Source organism: Hyperoodon ampullatus (assembly GCF_949752795.1).
Source record: "Hyperoodon ampullatus genome assembly, chromosome: 19".
NCBI classification, from domain to species: domain Eukaryota; kingdom Metazoa; phylum Chordata; class Mammalia; order Artiodactyla; family Ziphiidae; genus Hyperoodon; species Hyperoodon ampullatus.
Window position 1 is genome coordinate 51,689,077 of NC_136932.1, and position 19,120 is coordinate 51,708,196.

Sequence of the window (19,120 nt, forward strand, 5' to 3'; positions counted from 1 at the left end):
TATACACTCAAGATATAGATTCTGTAGTAAAATCCTCTACTGGGTCTGGCTGAATGCGACTGTCCTGCCTTATGGTTATCCCTGGGGATTTGGGGTCCTTGCTTCTGAAACATGAAGCAGTGAGTGTCAGTCGTCACCCCTGTTTGGCTACGTGGAGGTTGAAAGAAAAGAGTTAAGCAAGTTAATTATGTTTTACTTTTCCTAGAACTGCAATGAACCAGTGAGATAATTTAGCCTAATGCATTTTATTTAAGTAGATGAGAAAACTGAGGTCTAAAGAGGGAAAATAACTTGCCTAAAGGTAAATAGCTAGAAGACTGGAATTCAAAGTTAGATGCCCAGATTCCACTGAAGTAACTTTTCTCCCCTATTTCCTTGACCATACAAGTGTTTTAATTATATAACTAGTGCAGACAAAGTTGGGTTTTAGGAGTTAGTGAATAAAGTATTATATCTAATCTCTGGGCTAAAAAGAGGAATAGAAGTCAGTATTTAGTAGCAAGGAAAAGAGGTCAGGTTTTTATCTTTATGTAAACATTTTTTCTTACTTAATAGTTCACTTAATGGTTGGCCTGAAGGCTAATACTGGGGGCAGTATCCCTGAGGTCATTTGTAAATGAGTGGGGGTTGTGACTGGTGGGATTACTTGCATTGAGAAGGCCGGGGACCAAAGATTCTAAACCTTCTGCAATGTACTGGATAATCACACACAACGGAGAATTGTTCTCACAATGTCATGGTGCCCCTGTTGGGAAAGACTGGGTGAAATCGAAATCCTTAAAGCCACACAGCACTTGAGAAATTTGTCCAATTTGAGGCCAAGTGAAGCAGAATATCCATTCATTGGATTAGGAAATTGTGAGTTTGGCAATGGTGAGATAAATAATACTATTATAAGAAATTCAGCTGATGATATTACAAGGCAGTTTATAGTTGCCAAATCATTCCCAAAGTTGATGGCTCTTATTGCAAAGTCTATGGGGTCAGTGGTATGAGCACTTGAAAATTTCTTTGCATGCACTTCTGTTGCAAAACTCATGCCTGTAGCTTGTGGAGGAACCACAGATTGAAGTGTGATCAGCAGCCTGGGAAGGAGACAGTGCCAGTTTCTACTTACTTCTCAGATAGCTAATGTTCCAAAATAGAACAAAGGTTCTCCATTGATTCATTTCTTTTTTTTTAAACTTCCATCACTTTTTTTTTTTTTGGCTGCATTGGGTCTTCGTTGTTGCGCACGGGCTTACTCTAGTTGTGGCGAGCGGGGGCTACTGTTCATTGCGGTGCACGGGCTTCTCATTGTGGTGGCTTCTCTTGTTGTGGAGCACGGGCTCTAGGCCCCCGGGCTTCAGTAGTTGCAGCACATGGGCTCAGTAGTTGTGGCTTGCAGGCTCTAGAGCGTAGGCTCAGTAGTTGTGGTGCACAGGCTTGTTGCTCTGCGGCATGTGGGATCTTCCCAGACCTGGGATTGAACCTGTGTCCCCTGCATTGGCAGGTGGATTCTTAACCACTGCATCACCAGGGAAGTCCCCATTGATTCATTTATTAAGTCACTTGTGGATATGATGTCCTTGGGGGGTAATTTAAATTTTCCAAATTCATTTTATATATTAGAAAGGACTGTTCTGACATTTGCCACCAATTAAGTAGGTGACCACAGACAATTCATGTTACCTCTTTGGACTCATATTCCTCATCTGTGAAAATGATGATATTGATTCAGATACTCCTTTTCGCACTTTGAACCCAAATTAAATAGAGACTGGCTGAGTTTAGGATTAGCTCCCAGAATGAATGGTCTTAATCCTTCACAGGTGATACAGATTAAAGAGGCAGGTACATTCTCAAAAGATGCTCACTGGAGGTCATCTAAAACGAAGTGAAGTAATTGCCATAATATAGGATGAGAGTGGGCCCCTCTCTCAAGTTAGGGCTTTGTTTTAGGTGCTAAATGAGAAGTCTAGTGGGTGTGATGGGTGAATAGGCAGAAAAAGAAAATAGACTTTTCCAGAGTTGGAGATGACTTGCATCACGTGTTTTCTAGAGTGCCAGGGTAAGATTGGATTAATCACTCTCTAAGCTTTATGACCCAGACATTTGAAAATAATACCCAAAGAAAGTGGTTGTAGCTTGGTGGGAATATATAAGCATTATTGTAGATGACTGTGCTTTGGCTTTTTTCATGGGCCTCTCACTGCTGTGGCCTCTCCCGTTTCAGAGCACAGGCTCCGGACGCGCAGGCTCAGCGGCCATGGCTCACGGGCCCAGCCGCTCCGTGGCATGTGGGATCTTCCCGGACTGGGGCACGAACCTGTGTCCCCTGCATCGGCAGGCGGATTCTCAACCACTGCGCCACCAGGGAAGCCCTGGCTTTTTATTTTTAGAGAAGATCAGCTAGGGTTTGTGACCTGTATATCAGCTAGGTTGATATGTTTCTGAACCTTACTATTATTATTTTTTTTTTCAGTTTTCATGAAGGTCTATTTCATTATTGGTGGGTAGCACATTTAACAGTTAAATACATTTAAATAATGTGTAAGTGACTGCACGACTGCAACATTGGTCACTAGATAGATAACCAATTCAACTAGAAACCAGCTAACAAGTAACTCTCTAAATATTTAAAATACAGCTCTTATTTAGATCATCCTTTGTTTTGATCACCTTCTGGGAGGCAGGGAAAGCCAGCTGGTCACACTGGAAATATATAAGGCCAAATCTTCTGATATCCATTCCCAGAGGTTTCGTTCAGCTGGATTAAGCCTCCAACTCCAGGGCAAGCTCAAGCTTGTGACCTCCAGCATTAATGCTCTTCCCATCTACCAGAGCAGACAGTGTGAGCTTCACACCAGGCCTCAGAGTCTGAGTGTAGCACACACTCCAATTAAACTAGAGTTGTTGACTTTTGCAGAAACGGAAGCAGTGGGATCCAACTGATATTTAGCTGCAATGCTAAAGCTAGTGCAGTTGGTTCCTGCAGTGCCAAAGCTACTGCAGTTGGTTCCAAGCAGGGTTTACTGAAGTGTCAAGATCTTCACATACTTTCTGATAAATTGACCCTCCAAATTCTGTCCCATCATTGATGTTAGTGTGTAGCTGGAAGTCCCCAGTCCTGTAGCCCACTGCAAAATTATTCCTTGTCAGCTTTGATTTGGCACTGTCAAAGGTCATCTGGTGCCCAGCAAGCCAGCCCTCATAACCAAAGACCGCTGAACCGTGGATTGCAGGTCCAGCAAAATCAAAGCCAACATCACAACCAAGGTTTATACACTCCCTCTTGTAAGAAGACTTGATTTTACCTCTTTTCTTTCCCGTGTTTGGTGAAAAGGTGGTATCGGATGTCAGTTTCAAACCTTGACAAATCTGGTCTTCAATAGCGATTCCTGTTCCCAGAGTGTTATCAGTGTTCCACTTTTCTGTGAAAGTCAGACCATACTCACACCATTTATATTTGGTCTCCAAGGTCCCAGTAACTTTACCAGTGTCTGTGTTAGATTAACCAGATGTTGAGAATTCCACCCCACTGCATGACTTTGTTTTCACATCTAGTTTCACCAGCCCCAAACCAAATCCTTTGTTGAAAATATCTCTGGCAGCTTTGCCAAGGTCAGCATGTGATGGAGGAATACACATTGGCCTCGGGCAGTTCTGTCGGTAGACCTGGGAAAAGGTGATCTGGTGGTCTCCTGGGGGTAGGGGGCTGAGGCAGCTCGCTCAGGGTCGGGCTGCAGCTGCCAAGGTTGGAGGGCGAAGTTCATTATTAATATTTAATTGAACATTTGAGGAGAAAAACCATTAAAGACTGAATGTAAGCATCTCAATTTTGATACCTAATGCATGATTTGGTGGCATATAATAGAGCCATCTAGTTGTATGGATATTGACATTTTCTCTGCTCCTTGTGGGATGCCGCTTGAGGTCAGATTGTTCTGCATACTTACAATGCTGTGCAAGTCCAGATTACCCCACACTATCACACTATCAAACAAACAAAGATAGTAATCAGTTTTGTCAACTAGCATGCTGATTTCCTGGTTGAAGTCCAGTGGGAGACAGGTTAGCCTCACAGTTGGATCTTTTACCTCTTAAGGTACTGTGATTTCTTTAAATCTTTTTTATACTATAATTCATGTATTTGAAACTCCATCTCAATTTTCTCGTAAACTTCTTAAAAATGTATACTCAAAATATCAAAGGGCCAACATTTTATGCTTAGCAAGCATGTTTGGTTAATGACTTCATTTGAGAACAATCTGTAAATGCTGTTGTTTGTGTGTGTGTGTGTGTGTGTGTGTGTGTGTGTGTGTGTGTGTGTGTGTATCTCAAGCCTAAGATGTCCTGTAGCTGGGGTTTAAGACAGTAGTTGCTGCTGTGGAAGGAGAGAGTCATTCAGTTCACTCAGGAAGGGCTCCTTGAAGGTGAGTTATATTCCTATCTCCTTTATGGTCTAGAAAAAAAAGTACTTTACCAATACCTTAGAAAATTTAGAGTTCACATATGAGATTTTCTATAACGTGTTTGACTCTTCAGAAGAATCTAACTAGAGAGTTTTGATGCTATTTTCTAATTAGAAATAATCTTTAAAGTTTCTCCAGTGACGCCAGTCATGGAATGCAGACAGGTAATATACCGAATTTGGGATCAGCTCCTAGATACCGTACTTCACAGTCATATTAAAAATTTCATATAGGGGCTTCCCTGGTGGCACAGTGGTTGAGAGTCCGCCTGCTGATGCAGGGGACACGAGTTCGTGCCCCGGTCTGGGAGGATCCCACGTGCCACGGAGCAGCTAGGCCCGTGAGCTATGGCCGCTGAGCCTGCGCGTCTGGAGCCTGTGCTCTGCAACGGGAGAGGCCACAACAGTGAGAGGCCCGCGTACCGCACAAAAAAAAAAAAAAAAAAAAAAAATTTCATATAGAGCTGTACCGAGCTTCATCCATAAGAAATAAGGTGATTCTAACCTTAGTTAGAATCTGAGAGAATCTGGGAGTGGCTCTCAGCTTCCATTCCCATTGACTGGGTCAAGAGGGAAGTTATAGGGAACAAGAATAGTAAGAGAGAGAGAGCTGACCTAGTCCTGCTACATCCTATCCTATTTTTCACATTGTCTGTATGAATTAGCAGTCCTGTTTTCTCAGTGACTAATTAGAAAAATAATAGTAATGATTGGTAACATTATCAAGTGCTTTACTATATGCCAAACTCTCTGATGTGCTTTATGTGGAGTGTCACACTTAATCTCCACCGCAGCAAACCCACGAGGCAAGTAATACACTCTTATTACCCATAATTTATGGATGGGGAATTTATGGATAGGGAATTACCCAGTCAGAGCACATACTGTCAGCCACTACACTAAAACAAGAACCCTGGGTGTAATAGATAGGTTGTGTTCTCTTTGAGCAATTTTTCTCTAATTAAACGTCAGCCTTATTTAAAAGGGACAGAAGTTAGAAAAAAATATATATATATTTTTAGAATTTTTTTTTGATGTGGACATTTTTTTTTAAAGTCTTTATTGAATTTGTTACAATATTGCTTCTGTTTTATGTTTTGGTTTTTTGGCCGTGAAGCATGTGAGCTCTTAGCTCCTGGACCAGGGATTGAACCTGTACCCCCTGCACTGGAAGGCAAAGTCTTAACCACTGGACTGCCAGGGAAGTCCCTGAAAATATATTTTTACATAATGCTTTATTAAAGAAGCAGTAAGGAAAATTAAAAACAAAATACTAGAAAGCAAACATAAAGCCTTGTATATCCACCACCCAAAGATAACTCCTGCTAATTCCCTATTGTATAGTCTTCTGGATCCTTTTCTGTGCATAGGTGCATGTGCATTTCTTGCTACTGAGATGAGATCATCCTGTATACATTGTTTTACAGTCTCTTTTTTGTCAAAAATTTCCACTTTTATATTTCAGTAAATTTTCATCTCATCTAATATGTACACCATATTCAAGTTTCTCCAGTTGACTCTAAAATCCTGGTTCATCCAAACTGGTATCAAATCCAGGACCATACGTTGTATATTATATCCCTTAAATTTCTTAATCTACCGTTACCCTCTCTTTTTTTTGGTGACAGTGACTCGTTGAAAAGGAAGGTAGCAAATCATGAAAGTATATGGCTACTAGTGATAGTTCGGTGGTATGGAGATAAATGGAAGGAAAAATAAAGGATGATTTACCATTCCACACTTTTTATTGTTATAGCATGTGTAGCACAACAATTTGGTGTTGCACTAATGATGATATTTTAGTGGATTTTACAATCATAATGAAAGTGACCATTATAAAATATGGTATGATTTGACCAAAAGCTATGAAGAACAAGAGCTTTCTAGTTTTAGCTGTATATATTTGTGTTTGACCTGGAAAGAAACAAGGATTCTCTTTATTTTTTAGTCTCTCACTTTTAAACTCCTGAGTCTGAAGTGATTTCATTTAAATCTAGTGATGGAGGTGAAAATAAATAGCTGCAAAAGCCCTTGGAAAAGTAAAATGTGCCATACTGGTATAATATATTATTTATTATGGAAGAGTCCATTTGTGAGGTAAATTTTCATATTAGGGCTTTGGGAATTTAGATCTGAAAGGCTTTGGATTACAGCAAACATTTACTGTCAACATTATAATTTATATGTTGAGAATAACCATAATTGAGAGGGCAGGAAACTTCATTTCCCCCTTCCTATCTTTTGGCTCATCTCTCTCGAGCTGTAACATGGGGAATAAGGAAACTGGCTCTAGTTTTGAGTTTATATTATGGCTTTGCTTGCAGATGGGCCTGTGAGAGTGTTCTTATGTTTGGCTTTCTTAGGATTTCCCATTTAGCTTCCCTGAGCTTCCCCCCTTCCCCCAGCAGCTCTCTGAACTCTTTACTCTCAATACTCCTTCCTTGATATTCTGAGGTTCCCAGTTGCCATGGTACCTCAGAAGTGGAGTACACAGAGAAGGTCATTATGAGATCTGCAACGTGGTACTTTTTTGCTGAGGGCAATAGTTTCCTGTCTCTATCTCCCACTCATTCCTTCTTTCCATTCAGAAAACAGGAGCCGTCTCTGTCTGTGTGTGTATTATAGTCTCCAGAGTTTATTCTACAAACATAGCTAATTGTAGGCATGAAATTACAAATGTTCTATTCTAATGTTCAGGACAGTTGCTTGAAAGCATTTATTCCTTTTAGTACTTGTAGTGTAATGCATATATTTTCCCCCTCTGTTTTTCCTGTTAATATGAATTTAAAAGTGAAGTTTGCTTTTACTACTTAAATTTTTAAAAATTATGAGATGTACGCTTATTAGAGAAAATTTGGAAATCCAAAAAGTATAAAGAAAGAAATAAAAAACAATCCAGGATATGATCATCCAGCAATAACTGCTGTTAATATTTGGTATGTTTCCTTTCAGTGTTTTTTACCCCTTAAGGATAAATTTCATTAAAAAGTATATAAATAGGTGATGTTGTAATGAATACACAGCTCTGTTTCCTGCTTTTTTTCCCCACATAACAATATTTTCTCATGTTCTTAAAAATCTTTCATAGGGCTTCCCTGGTGGCGCAGTGGTTGAGAGTCCACCTGCCGATGCAGGGGACACGGGTTCCTGCCCCGGTCCGGGAGGATCCCACATGCCACGGAGTGGCTGGGCCCGTGAGCCATGGCCACTGGGCCTGCGCATCCGGAGCCTGTGCTCCGCAACGGGAGAGGCCACAACAGTGAGAGGCCCGCGTTCCGAAAAAAAAAAAAAATCTTTCATAAACGTGACTTTTTCAGAGTGCTAAAGTAGGGTTATGCTTGTTTCTAACCTACTATGGGCTCTTTGGTTTCTGAGGCAGTTTATTACTCCTTGATGATCTACTTTCTATTTTGCAAAAAAATTTTTGATATCTATAATCTGTTGGGGGTCTCCTCTTCCATTCTCTTTGTCCTTATATCTTTATACCTCTTTTACTATTTTATTGTCATTTTTGTGATTTTGGTAGGGAACAGTAATAAACAGATGCTCACACTTTCAACTGGTAGTCCCATTCACTTCTTAGTCTAGTGCAGTTGGGTTTCTGCATTTACCATTTCTTGTAGCTACTCTTAGAAAATCACTGGTGACCTCCTAATGGCCCCAGTCAACAGTGTTGGCTTTTCTCTTGCTGTTGAAACTACTCCCTGTGTTTTACGAACATAATCTCCCAATTCTCTTTTCTGATCCTTCCCTCTTAGGTGCTTGAATAGGCTTGTTTTTTGTTTTTATTTATTTATTTATTCATTCATTCTTGGCTGCGTTGGGTCTTTGTTGCTGCGCATGGGCTTTCTCTAGTTGCAGTGAGCAGGGGCTCCTCTTTGTTGCGGTCCGCGGGCTTCTCATTTGCAGTGGCTTCTCTTGTTGCGGAGCACAGGCTCTAGGCACACAGGCTTCAGTTGTTGTGGCGTGTGGGCTCAGTAGTTGTGGCTTGTGGGCTCTAGAGCACAGGCTTAGTAGTTGTGGTGCTCGGGCTTAGTTGCTCTGCGGCATGTAGGATCTTCCTGGACCAGGGCTCAAATCCATGTCCCCTGCATTGGCAGGAGGATTTTTAACCTCTGCGCCACCAGGGAAGCCCTACATATTCTTGTTGATGCTGTCCCCCAATAATTCTTGAATTCGTCCCCTTCTTTCCATTGTTACTGCTATTGCTCTTGCTCTTATTTCTTATTTGGATTATGGCAGTAGTATTTTAGCGCTTCTCCAGTCTCTTTCCCCCTATAGTATAAGCGCCACATGGCCATTGGCATCTCTCTAAGGTAAACTGATCATCTCACAGCACTATTCAGTGGGTCCCCATTATCCATACGATATTTTAGTGTCTAGCCAAACACTGTGCCAGGGTCCTCATGTTCTTTCTTTTTTTTTAAAAAAAATATTTTAAATATTTATTTATTTATTTTTGGCTGTGTTGGGTATTCGTTGCTGCATGAGGGCTTTCTCTAGCTGTGGTGAATGGGGGCTACTCTTCGTTGCGGTGTGTAGGCTTCTTATTGTGGTGGCTTCTCTTGTTGCGGAGCACGGTCTATAGGCATGCGGCTTCAGTAGTTGTGGCACACGGGCTCAGTAGTTGTGGCTCGCAGGCTCTAGAGCACAAGCTCAGTAGTTGTGGAGCACAGGCTTAGTTGCTCTGTGGCATGTGGGAGCTTCCCGGACCAGGACTTGAACCCGTTCCTGGGCATTGGCAGGTGGATTCTTAACCACTGCACCACCAGGGAAGTCCGCTAATGTTATTTCTAATACTCACAACAGCTGTAATCATTATGATGGGCTTAATGAGATCTGTAAGGGGCCCACTAATGTCTCAGAGATGTTTGAACTGGGTTTTGAAGGATGAACAGAAAACAGACAAGCTAACAGAGATGGGTGTGTGTGTAGTGGGAAGGGTAGAGATGGTGAGGTTGACAACATGTGTAAAGGTGCCAGACTATGGAAACATCCAGCATGTTCAGGCAGTTGTAAGACATGGAGTATCACTGGAATGTAAGGGGGACAGGGTAGTTAGAGCAGTGGAAGAAGAGGCTGGTGAGATAAAGGTCAGACGGTTAAGGATCTTGTATGTCATACTAATGTTGCAGGAAGAAGGACCCTTGCCAGGGCCCGAGAGTGGGCTCTTGTTTAACACTCGGAAGTGAATTGTCCGAGGAGACACATGTGCTGACAAAGCAAGAGACTTTATTGGGAAGGGGTGCCCAGGCGGAGAGCAGTAGGGTAAGGGAACCCAGGAGAACTGCTCTGCCACGTGGCTCGCAGTCTCGGGTTTTATGGTAACTGGGTTAGTTTCCAGTTGTCTCTGGCCAATCACTCTGACTCAGGGTTCTTCCTGGTGGTGTGAGCATCACTCAGCCAAGATGGATTCCAGCGAGAAGGATTCTGGGAGGTTGGTAGAACATACGGACTGGCGTCTCCTCTCTCCTTTTGACCTTTCCCAAATTCTTCCAGTTGTCGGTAGCTTGTTAGTTCTGCGTTCCTTACCAGGACCTCCTGTTGCAAGTGGCTACTATCTTGCCTGGTCAGGGTGGGCGGTTTCAGTCAATGGTTCCCCTAACACTAAGACATATATAAGATGGAAAACATGGGGACTTCCCTGGTGGCACAGTGGTTAAGAATCCACCTGCCAATGCAGGGGCCACGGGTTCGAGCCCTGGTCCGGGAAGATCCCACATGCCATGGAGCAGCTAAGCCCGTGTGCCACAACTACTGAGCCTGAGAGCCACAACTACTGAAGCCCGTGCACCTGGAGCCCATGCTCCACAACAAGAGAAGCCACCACAGTGAGAAGCCCGTGCACCACAATGAAGAGTAGACCCCGCTCGCCGCAGCTAGAGAAAGCCCGCGCACAGCAACAAAGACCCAATGCAGCCAAAAATAAATAAATTTATTAAAAAAAAAAAAGATGGAAAGCAGTATTTAGGTTTGGCTGTACAACAGAATCATCTGCAGAGCTTTAAAGAAAGATGGATTCCTGAGCCCTGTCTCAGACTGATTAAATTACAGTCTCTGGTCATTTCTGCTACTCTCCAGGTGAGTCTGATCTGAAACCTGAGCTGAGAACCACTTTTTCAGAGTTTAGAGCAATGCCTGGCATATAGTATATGCTTAATAAATGTTTGTTGCATTGAAATTAAAGTTGTGCAAGTAGATTTGATCACTGTGAGGAAGAGTATATAGGTAGAAGGGAAATGTATCTTAAGGAAATGTCTACCTTCGGATGGAAGGAGGGGGAAAAAGGAGACAGGAAATGATCGGTGAGGTAGGAGAACCAAGAAAACCAGAGGAAAGGTGATTTTAAGGTAGAAGATGTGACGTGAAGTGGTGAATAGAGATGAAAGACCGAGAAAAAGCACTGGAGTTAGGGGTAGGAGAAGCCTGAGGTGAACAGCTTTAAGTAGATGGCAAGAGATAAAGTAGTGAACAAATGGTGAAAGAACAGGAATTTCAACAGTTCACCTCTTAAGAAGTTGATGGCAAGGAAGAAAATACAATAGTTACTTAAGGGCATAACAGGGTCTGCTCACTTGCTGCCTCTCCCACCCCTCTCCTCCCCCTCCCCCTCCCACTACTCCCCCCACCCCTCTTTCTTTCTCCTCCCCCAAGCTCTCTCAGGTTTTCTTATTGGAATGCCCTTCTCCTGACTGTTGAAATTCCTTTCATACTTTGGGGTCCTCACGTTTTAAGGTCCTTCTCAAATGCTGGCTGTGCTGTGAAGTTCTTCTTGTTCTTTCTCCCATTTTGTGGTTCTCTTCTGGAAATTTGGCCTCTTCCATTTTTTTCCACAACAACAGTTTCATTCTTTTCCATTGTCCTTAAACCAGCAGTCTCCCTTTCTGCTAGTCCCTGCCTCTTCTAGACACACTTTCAGTTCATAACTTTGCCTCATATTTCATGGAGAACATAGAAACTATCAGGCCAGAAATTCTTCCTCCCAACACAATTTCAAGCTTACTTGTATCTGTACTCATATTCTTATCTTTGTCATTGATTTTTACTTTAATCCATTGTATTCAGAGGATATACTCTATGTAATTTCAAATTTTTGAAATTTGTTTATACTTTATGGCTTAGCATATGGTCTACTTTGGTAAAGTTTTTTTTTGTTTGTTTTGTTTTGTTTTTGTTTTCTGGATTTTTTTTTTTTGTCTGCGCCGTGTGGCTTGCAGGATCTTAGTTCCCCAACCAGGGATGGAACCTGAGCCCTCAGCAGTGAAAACGCTGAGTCCTAACCACTGGACTACCAGGGAATTCTCTGGTAAAGTTTTATAAACACTTGCAAAGAATGTGTATTTTGTAGTTGTTGGTTATAAAATTCTATACATGTCAGTTGAGTTTTTCAATTGTGTTGTTTTTCTGTATTCTTGATGTTTTTTGCCTAATTGTTCTCAGTTGCTGAAAGAGGAATATTAATTAATCTCACTGTCAGAATCCTGAATCCTATAAATCAATGAGAAAAAGATATTTCAATGTCTTTTGAAGACATTTCAACCCAATAGAAATATAAGGAAAAGACTTGAACTTCACAAAAGAAGATGCCTGGGGCTTCCCTGGTGGCGCAGTGGTTGGGAGTCCGCCTGCCGATGCAGGGGACGTGCGTTCGTGCCCTGGTCTGGGAAGATCCCACATGCCGCGGAGCGGCTGGGCCCGTAAGCCATGGCCGCTGAGCCTGCGCGTCCGGAGCCTGTGCTCCGCAACGGGAGACGCCACAACAGTGAGAGGCCCACGTACAGCAACAAAAAAAAAAAAAAAAAAAAAAAAAAAAAAGAAGATGCCTGGATGGCAAATAAGCTTATCAAAATAAGCAGTTTAATATCATTGATCATCAGGGATTTGCAGATTAAAAATCACAATGAATTAATTGCCATCCCAACCAAAAAGGCCAAAATTAAAAGGCTGACAATGTCAAGTGTTAGCAAGAGCGTACGACACATGGAAGTCCCATACATAGCTAACAGGAATAAACGTAGGCACAACCACTTTAGAAAACTATTTGGGCCGTATCTTTTACAGCTGTAAACATACATATACTCTGTCAACAAGCAAGTCCTTTCCTTGCTATTTACCTGAAAGAAATGAGTGCATTTGTCCACCAAAAACCAAGTTCAAGTATAGTCAAAATTCATAAAAAACAGAACGTCCACCAATAGAATAAATAAATCATGCAGGGCTTCCCTGGTGGCGCAGTGGTTGAGAGTCTGCCTGCCGATGCAGGGGACACGGGTTCATGCCCCGGTCTGGGAAGATCCCACGTGCCGCGGAGCGGCTGGGCCCGTGAGCCATGGCCATTGAGCCTGCGCGTCCGGAGCCTGTGCTCCGCAACGGGAGAGGCCACAACAGTGAGAGGCCCGTGTACAGCAAAAAAAAAAATAAATAAATAAAAATAAAAATATAAAAAAATAAATCATGCAGTAGTCACACAATGGAATACTACATGCAATGAAAATGAACAGACTACTGCTATGCCACAGCATGGATGAATTTCATGGACATAATATTGATCAAATACATACAGTACGGCACTATACATATGAAGTTCAAAAACAGGCAGAACTGATTGATGGTGATAGAGTTCAGAATAGTGTTTACATTGGGGAAGATAATGACTGGAAAGGAAGCACACTGGAGCCTTCTGAGACTGTGGATATAATCGGTATCATAATGGAGTGGTTGGTTATGTGCATATGTAAAATTAATTGAGTGTATAATTAAGACTTTGCACTTTATTGTATGAAGTTACATCTCAAAAAGTAGATAAAACAGGCAGGACTTCCAGCTATAACTTAGTGAGGAGATGAACAAATCCTTAATCCCAAAAAGCAACTACAAAGCTTGACAAAACCATTTCAGCCTTAAAATCAACTATAAGGCATACAACAGTCTGAGAGAAGTTTATATTTGAAAAACTGCTGTAATTCAATAAGAACAGTAGGAGTCTGTGGTGTTCTTGTTAGGACTTTCCCCATTCCCTTCCCTCAGCTTGGTTGGCATGGAGGTTTTGCCACTGTGGGTATGCCATAAGGGCTGGAGTTTTTGATGTGGCAGTTGAAGGGAGCATACTCCTCTTGGGTAGTGGATGATACCCATGCTCCCCAGTGACATTGTCAGTAGAAGTGACCATCTGGCAGGGGATGAGAGAGGTGGGCCAACCGCTCTACTAGCCTGAGGTGTGTTTGTGGTTGGGGTGAGCATATTGCTGGTTGAGCCTGCGTGCGTGCACAGAGTGGACATGACAGGGCTCAGCAGAAAGTTAAAGCCAGGACATACTTGAAAATGTCCTGAACTTTGAATGTGGTACTCTGCCTTACACACAGACACATGAACGGAGTACAGAAGTCTTACTGGTCTCAGGTGTTTGGGTATAACCCCTGCCTAATCACTGGCTGACATTTTAAGTTTTGCAGACATAGAGGTAACCCCTTAGAAAGGAGGTTGAAACATAAAAGCACATGATAAGAAGAAATTGAGCTGAGGCATCAGTGATTGTACACTTTGGGGGAGAGCGATTTCACAGATTTAGCCCAGGCAAATTATAAAGCCAAGAAAGAAAGACAAACAAGCAAACATTAGTAACAACAACAATCTTCATGGGTAAAAGAAATCAGAATCCAGAGTTGCTACAATAAATTATTTAATATGTTAAGTTTTCAACCAAAAAATCATGAGACGTGAAAAGAAATAGGAAAGTTAGCCCATATTTAGGAAAAAAGTCAATATAGACTGTCTCTGAGTGTCTAGTTGCTGGATTAGCAGACAGAGTCTTCAAATCAGGTATCATAAATGTATTCAAAGAACCAAAAGAAAGCATGTTTAAAGAATTTTTTAAAAGTATGACAACAATGAATCAATAAATAATATTCTCAGTAAGGAGAGAGAAATTAAAAAGAAGCAAATGTCACCAAAGAGGATATACAGATGGCAAATAAAGATGTGAAGAGATGTTTAAAATCACTAGCTATTAGGGAAGTGCAAATTAAGACAGTAGTATTACTATACAACTGTCAGAGTGCCTAAAATAAAAACTAGTGACAACACCAAATGTTTGCAAGAATGTGGAGTAATTGGAAAACTTGTACATAGTTGGTGGGAATGTAAATGATACAGCCAGTCTGGAAAATAATTTGGAAATTTCTTATAAAACTAAATATTTACCATATGTTCCAACAATTCCATTCCTAGTTACATACCCACAAGAAATGAAAGCATATGTTCACATAAAAACTTGTACATGAATATCCACAGCAACATTATTCATAATAACTACAAAGTGGAAACAACCCAATATCCATCGACTGATAAATGGCTAAACAAAATGTGGTATGGCCATACAGTGGAAAATTATTTGGCCATAAAGAGAAATGAAGTATGGATACATGCTACAACATTGAAAACATTATGCTAAGTGAAAGAAGCCACATACGATATCATTCCATTTATATGAAATATCTAGACTAGGCAAATCTATAAAGACAGAAAGTAGATTAGTCATTGCCTAGGACTCGGGAGGGGTTTGGGGGAAATAGGGAGTGTCTGCTACTGAGTACAGGGTTTCTTTTGCGGGTAATGAAAATGTTCTAAAATTGATTGTGACGATGGTGCACAACCATGTGAATATAATAAAAACCATTGAATTATATACTTTAAATGGCTGAAATATATGGTATGTGAACTATATCTCAATAAAGTTGTTAAGGATTTTAAAATGAGATTAGCAAGGTCACAGGCTATAGGATCCATATACAAAAATTAGTTGTATTTCTGCATACTAGCTAGCAATGAACAAGCAAAAAATTAAATTAAAATAATTTTATTCACTATGGCATTGAAAATAATAAAATGCTTAGGAATAAATTCAACAAAAAAAGTGTGTGACTTGTACATTAAAAATTATATTACTGGGACTTCCCTGGTGGTCCAGTGGTTAAGAATCCGTCTTGCAATGCAGCAGATGCTGGTTTGATCCCTGGTCAGGGAACTAAGATCCCACATGCCACGGGGCAACTAAGCCTGGGCGCCGCAACTACAGAGCCCACGCGCCACAACTAGAGAGAAGCCTGCACACTGCAATGAAGCAAAAAGGCCGTGCACTGCAACTAAGACCCAACACAGCCAAAAAATAAAAATAAAAATAAATTATATTACATTGCTGAGAGAAATTGAAGAAACTTAAAGTCTAAATACAGGCATGTCTTGTTTTATTGCACTCGCTTTATTGCACTTCACAGATAATTGCATTTTACAAATTGAAGGTTTGTGGCAACCCTGCATTGTCAGGTGATAGGTAGCATTTTTTAGCAATAAAATCTTTTAAAATTAAGGTATGTACATTTTTTGGTAGACATAATGCTATTATTGAACACTTGGTAGACTATAGTATAGAGTAAACATAACTTTTCCATGCATTGGGAAACCAAAAAATTCATGTGACTTGCTTTATTGCAATATTCACTTTATAGTGGTGGTGAATTGTGGAACCGAACCTGCAATATCTATGAGGTATGCCTGTAAATGGAGAGACAGTCCATGTTTGGGAATTGGAAAACTCAATATTGTCAAAATGGTGATTTTCCCTAAATTGATCTTTAAATTCACAGTCCATGTCAAAATCCTAGGAGGATTTGTTTTTTCTTTCTAGAATTTGCCAAACTCATCCTAAAATTTACATGGAAACCCAAAGGACCTAGAATAGACAAAACAATTACGGAAAAGGAAAGCAAAGTTGGAAGACTTACACTACCTGATTTCAAAAACTGACTGTAAAGCCCCAGTTATCAAGGCTGTGTGGCATTGTTACAGGGATAGGCATATAGATCAGTGAATCAGAATTAGGAGTCCACAGCTAAATCTATTTATATATATGGTCAGTTGATTTTCAAAAGAGGTACATCCTTGATTCAAGATTTCTTTGCTTGGAAAAGCCCCATTGTAAAACACTCTCTCACGGTGCGTGCTGCAGTGTAACTCAGACCGCCTTGCAGTCAGGCTAGCTAATGCATCACAGTCTGCCGGATAAACTGCTACGTCATCCTCGGTGCTTGGCATGTTACAATGTTGGGATCAGTGTGGGCTTCTAGTTGGATTTTGTGCCAGGTACGTGTCTACTTTGGACACTCTCTTTTCATGTTAGATTAAGATGAGGATGCTTTGAATTTGGAGGAATGAATGTGGCTTTTTCTTTCTTTTGTTCTAATATTACAGGAGAATTGGGAGCAGCATCCATAAAAGATTAGAAACACTAGCTTTGTTTTGGATCTGGGTGTGCTGTGTTAGTGTTTGGTTGTTTTAGAAAGATCCCTTTGGTGAAAAGGAAGCACAAACTTGATTACTGAGAGTGACTCTTTAGTATATTTTCTGATATAATCAAGTGCAAAATAGCCTGCTTTATTCTATATGCAATGCTTTGCTTTTTGAATGTTGAACTTATACAACAAAGGCAGAGAGTGATTCTCTTTTGGGAACTGCCTACATCTGGCAGTTAGATGTGTGTAAAATTGAGCTGCTTCTACATCTGTGGTCACTGGAATTGTTCTGAACAAAGGCTTCAGTGCTCTTTTGAGACATGTTATCCTGAAGAGACATAAAGATAGGAGGACTCCTCTGCATCAGCTTCTTTAAAGGAGGAAGCAAACTTGACTGACTTTATCAGACGTTAGCATAGTATGGAAGGAATGATGCAGAGTGGTACAGGCCAGAAACCAATCCAGGACTTCCATTTTTTATTATGGCTAATGGTCATATTGAGCGAGTGTCCTGATTGAGTCTTTTCACCTTGGGTCACCTGAATGTCCTAAGATCAAGGTTTGTCTTAATCATTTATCTTCTATTTGATTTTTCATCTTTCATCTGTGTTCCAGGTCATTTGTGTACTTCTGTTTTGGAGGATTTCCCTGGAAGTTTAATAGGTTCTCAGCATAGTTGGCATTAGATAAGAATTAACCATTTGTATTCAACATTTTGGTGAGAAAGAATTTTTCTATGGTGCATGAATCAGGTTAGATATGACTCTGGTGGATTATACCATTCCTAAGGTCTTATCTCAGGAAATTGTGATTCTGTAGATTCTAGCTGTTGCAGTCTTTTCTGCCATTATGTGATTCTGTAGATTCTAGCTGTTGCAGTCTTTTCTGCCATTACAAGGGAGCAATATCCTGAGCAATATCTACTTAATTAAAAGCTAAAACAGGACTATGTTACTGTATAACATTCAGCCACCATTTATTTATTTAAGTGATTTGTCCATCTGTGGCAAATTTGCTTGCATAGCAATCGATGTGTCCCAGTAGTTTTTTAGGCAGGGTTTTTCTTCCCTGCTTAAACTGGGTTAGACCTCTGTGTCTAACATATTTTTCTGGGCCCCTTTTCCTTTCAGGGATTTTATCCACATCTTCTCCTTATCCCATTTGTACCAGCTCCAGTCTTATTCTCAAATTTTAGTGAATAAAGTCTTAGATTTTGTTGTTTTTTAAAAAGGTGTGTGTGTGTGTGTGTGTGTGTGTGTGTGTGTGTATGTGTGTGTACACCACTACTCTGGCCTGAGAATTAGAGTTGTGACTCCCACATTATTCAGAGTTCCTCAGTAGTGGCATGTTTCGTCCTTTTGACTGGCTTTCTTTCTCTCCTGACCTGCTCTCCCCACTCTTGGAGTCTGAAAATCAGTATTATTTGTTTTGATTGGATCTCAGAAATTACCTACTTAGGCTGTGCTGTCCTCCTCCCTCTGGATTTCCTGACCCCATTACTTTCTTGGCATAGTTGTCCTTGTAAACTTTGTCTTCTTTTTGCCCTGGGCCCTCCCTGTCATGTGCTCCTGGCAGCCTGGAGGGGCCGTGGAGCTTTTCTCTGGTGACTGTCAGAAGAAAGTGACCGTTGTTGAAACACGTTTGCTGCGGCTAAGGCAGAGCTGCTGAGATCTACTTTCTAGTTATGCAAGCTTTTATATTTCTCCCCCACTCCTCTCGGTCCCCTTGGGAAATCAGCTAATTCTGTGTGTGGGCCCAGTGTAGGGAGAAAATGCAAACAGGAGGGGAAGTATGGAAACTGGGGACAAAGTACACAAAAAGACTGTAGCTTGAGGCCATCAGGAATACTCTACTCTGAAGCAGGGCCAAGAAGTAGGCACAGTATGTCTTGTCCTCCTGGGTTTTAAGCACCTGCAGCAGGAGGACAAACTCCGGCTTGTGTTTACAAGGCCGACATCTGAAGAAAAAGCCTCCATTCCTTTGCCATCTTGATATGGAGGGTTCTGCGGAGGAAAATAAGGAGATGAGATATTACATGCTTCGAAGGTAAGTTTTAGAGTGCCGTATCTGGGCAATATATATATACCTTTAAAAAACAGTAAGACATTGACAGCTAAGCCCTGGAATTTATGGGCAATCTGATTTGATGATTTTCTTGTGTCTGTAGGAAACTTTTTTTTTTTTAAGGAAATGAATTAGAACGCTCATATTTGCTCCTGGATTTCTAAACCTTTATTTTACACTCAGAATTTGAACCAAAGATACCCGAGACCATGTGTGACATTGTAGCTGCGTTGAAAACAAGCACCCGTGCACAGACCTCGCTGTGTGCTGGTCTTTCGTTAAGGAATCTCACTTAGTCTGTGCCAGAATTGCTCGC

General features: G+C 41.1%; 1 protein-coding gene and 1 pseudogene across 3 annotated transcripts in view; one reads left to right on the plus strand and one right to left on the minus strand.

The window, feature by feature from the left end:
- ACACA (acetyl-CoA carboxylase alpha) overlaps positions 1-19,120 on the plus strand; it is a gene marked incomplete at both ends in the record, with an annotated part of 208,309 nt that overhangs the window by 64,212 nt on the left and 124,977 nt on the right. Inside the window, one exon of one of the 2 annotated variants that reach the window (XM_079726304.1) lies at positions 18,649-18,786. The exons of the other annotated variant lie outside the window; for it this stretch is intronic. Within the exon in view, the coding sequence (XP_079582430.1) occupies positions 18,649-18,786 (138 nt within the window). The remainder of the gene's footprint in view (positions 1-18,648; positions 18,787-19,120) is intronic. 2 annotated transcript variants of the gene reach the window in all.
- LOC307067844 (non-selective voltage-gated ion channel VDAC2-like) lies at positions 2,755-3,630 on the minus strand (annotated as a pseudogene). The gene is made up of 2 exons: positions 3,082-3,630; positions 2,755-2,906 (listed from the first exon to the last, which is right to left on the minus strand). The product of its transcript is annotated as a non-selective voltage-gated ion channel VDAC2-like (transcript).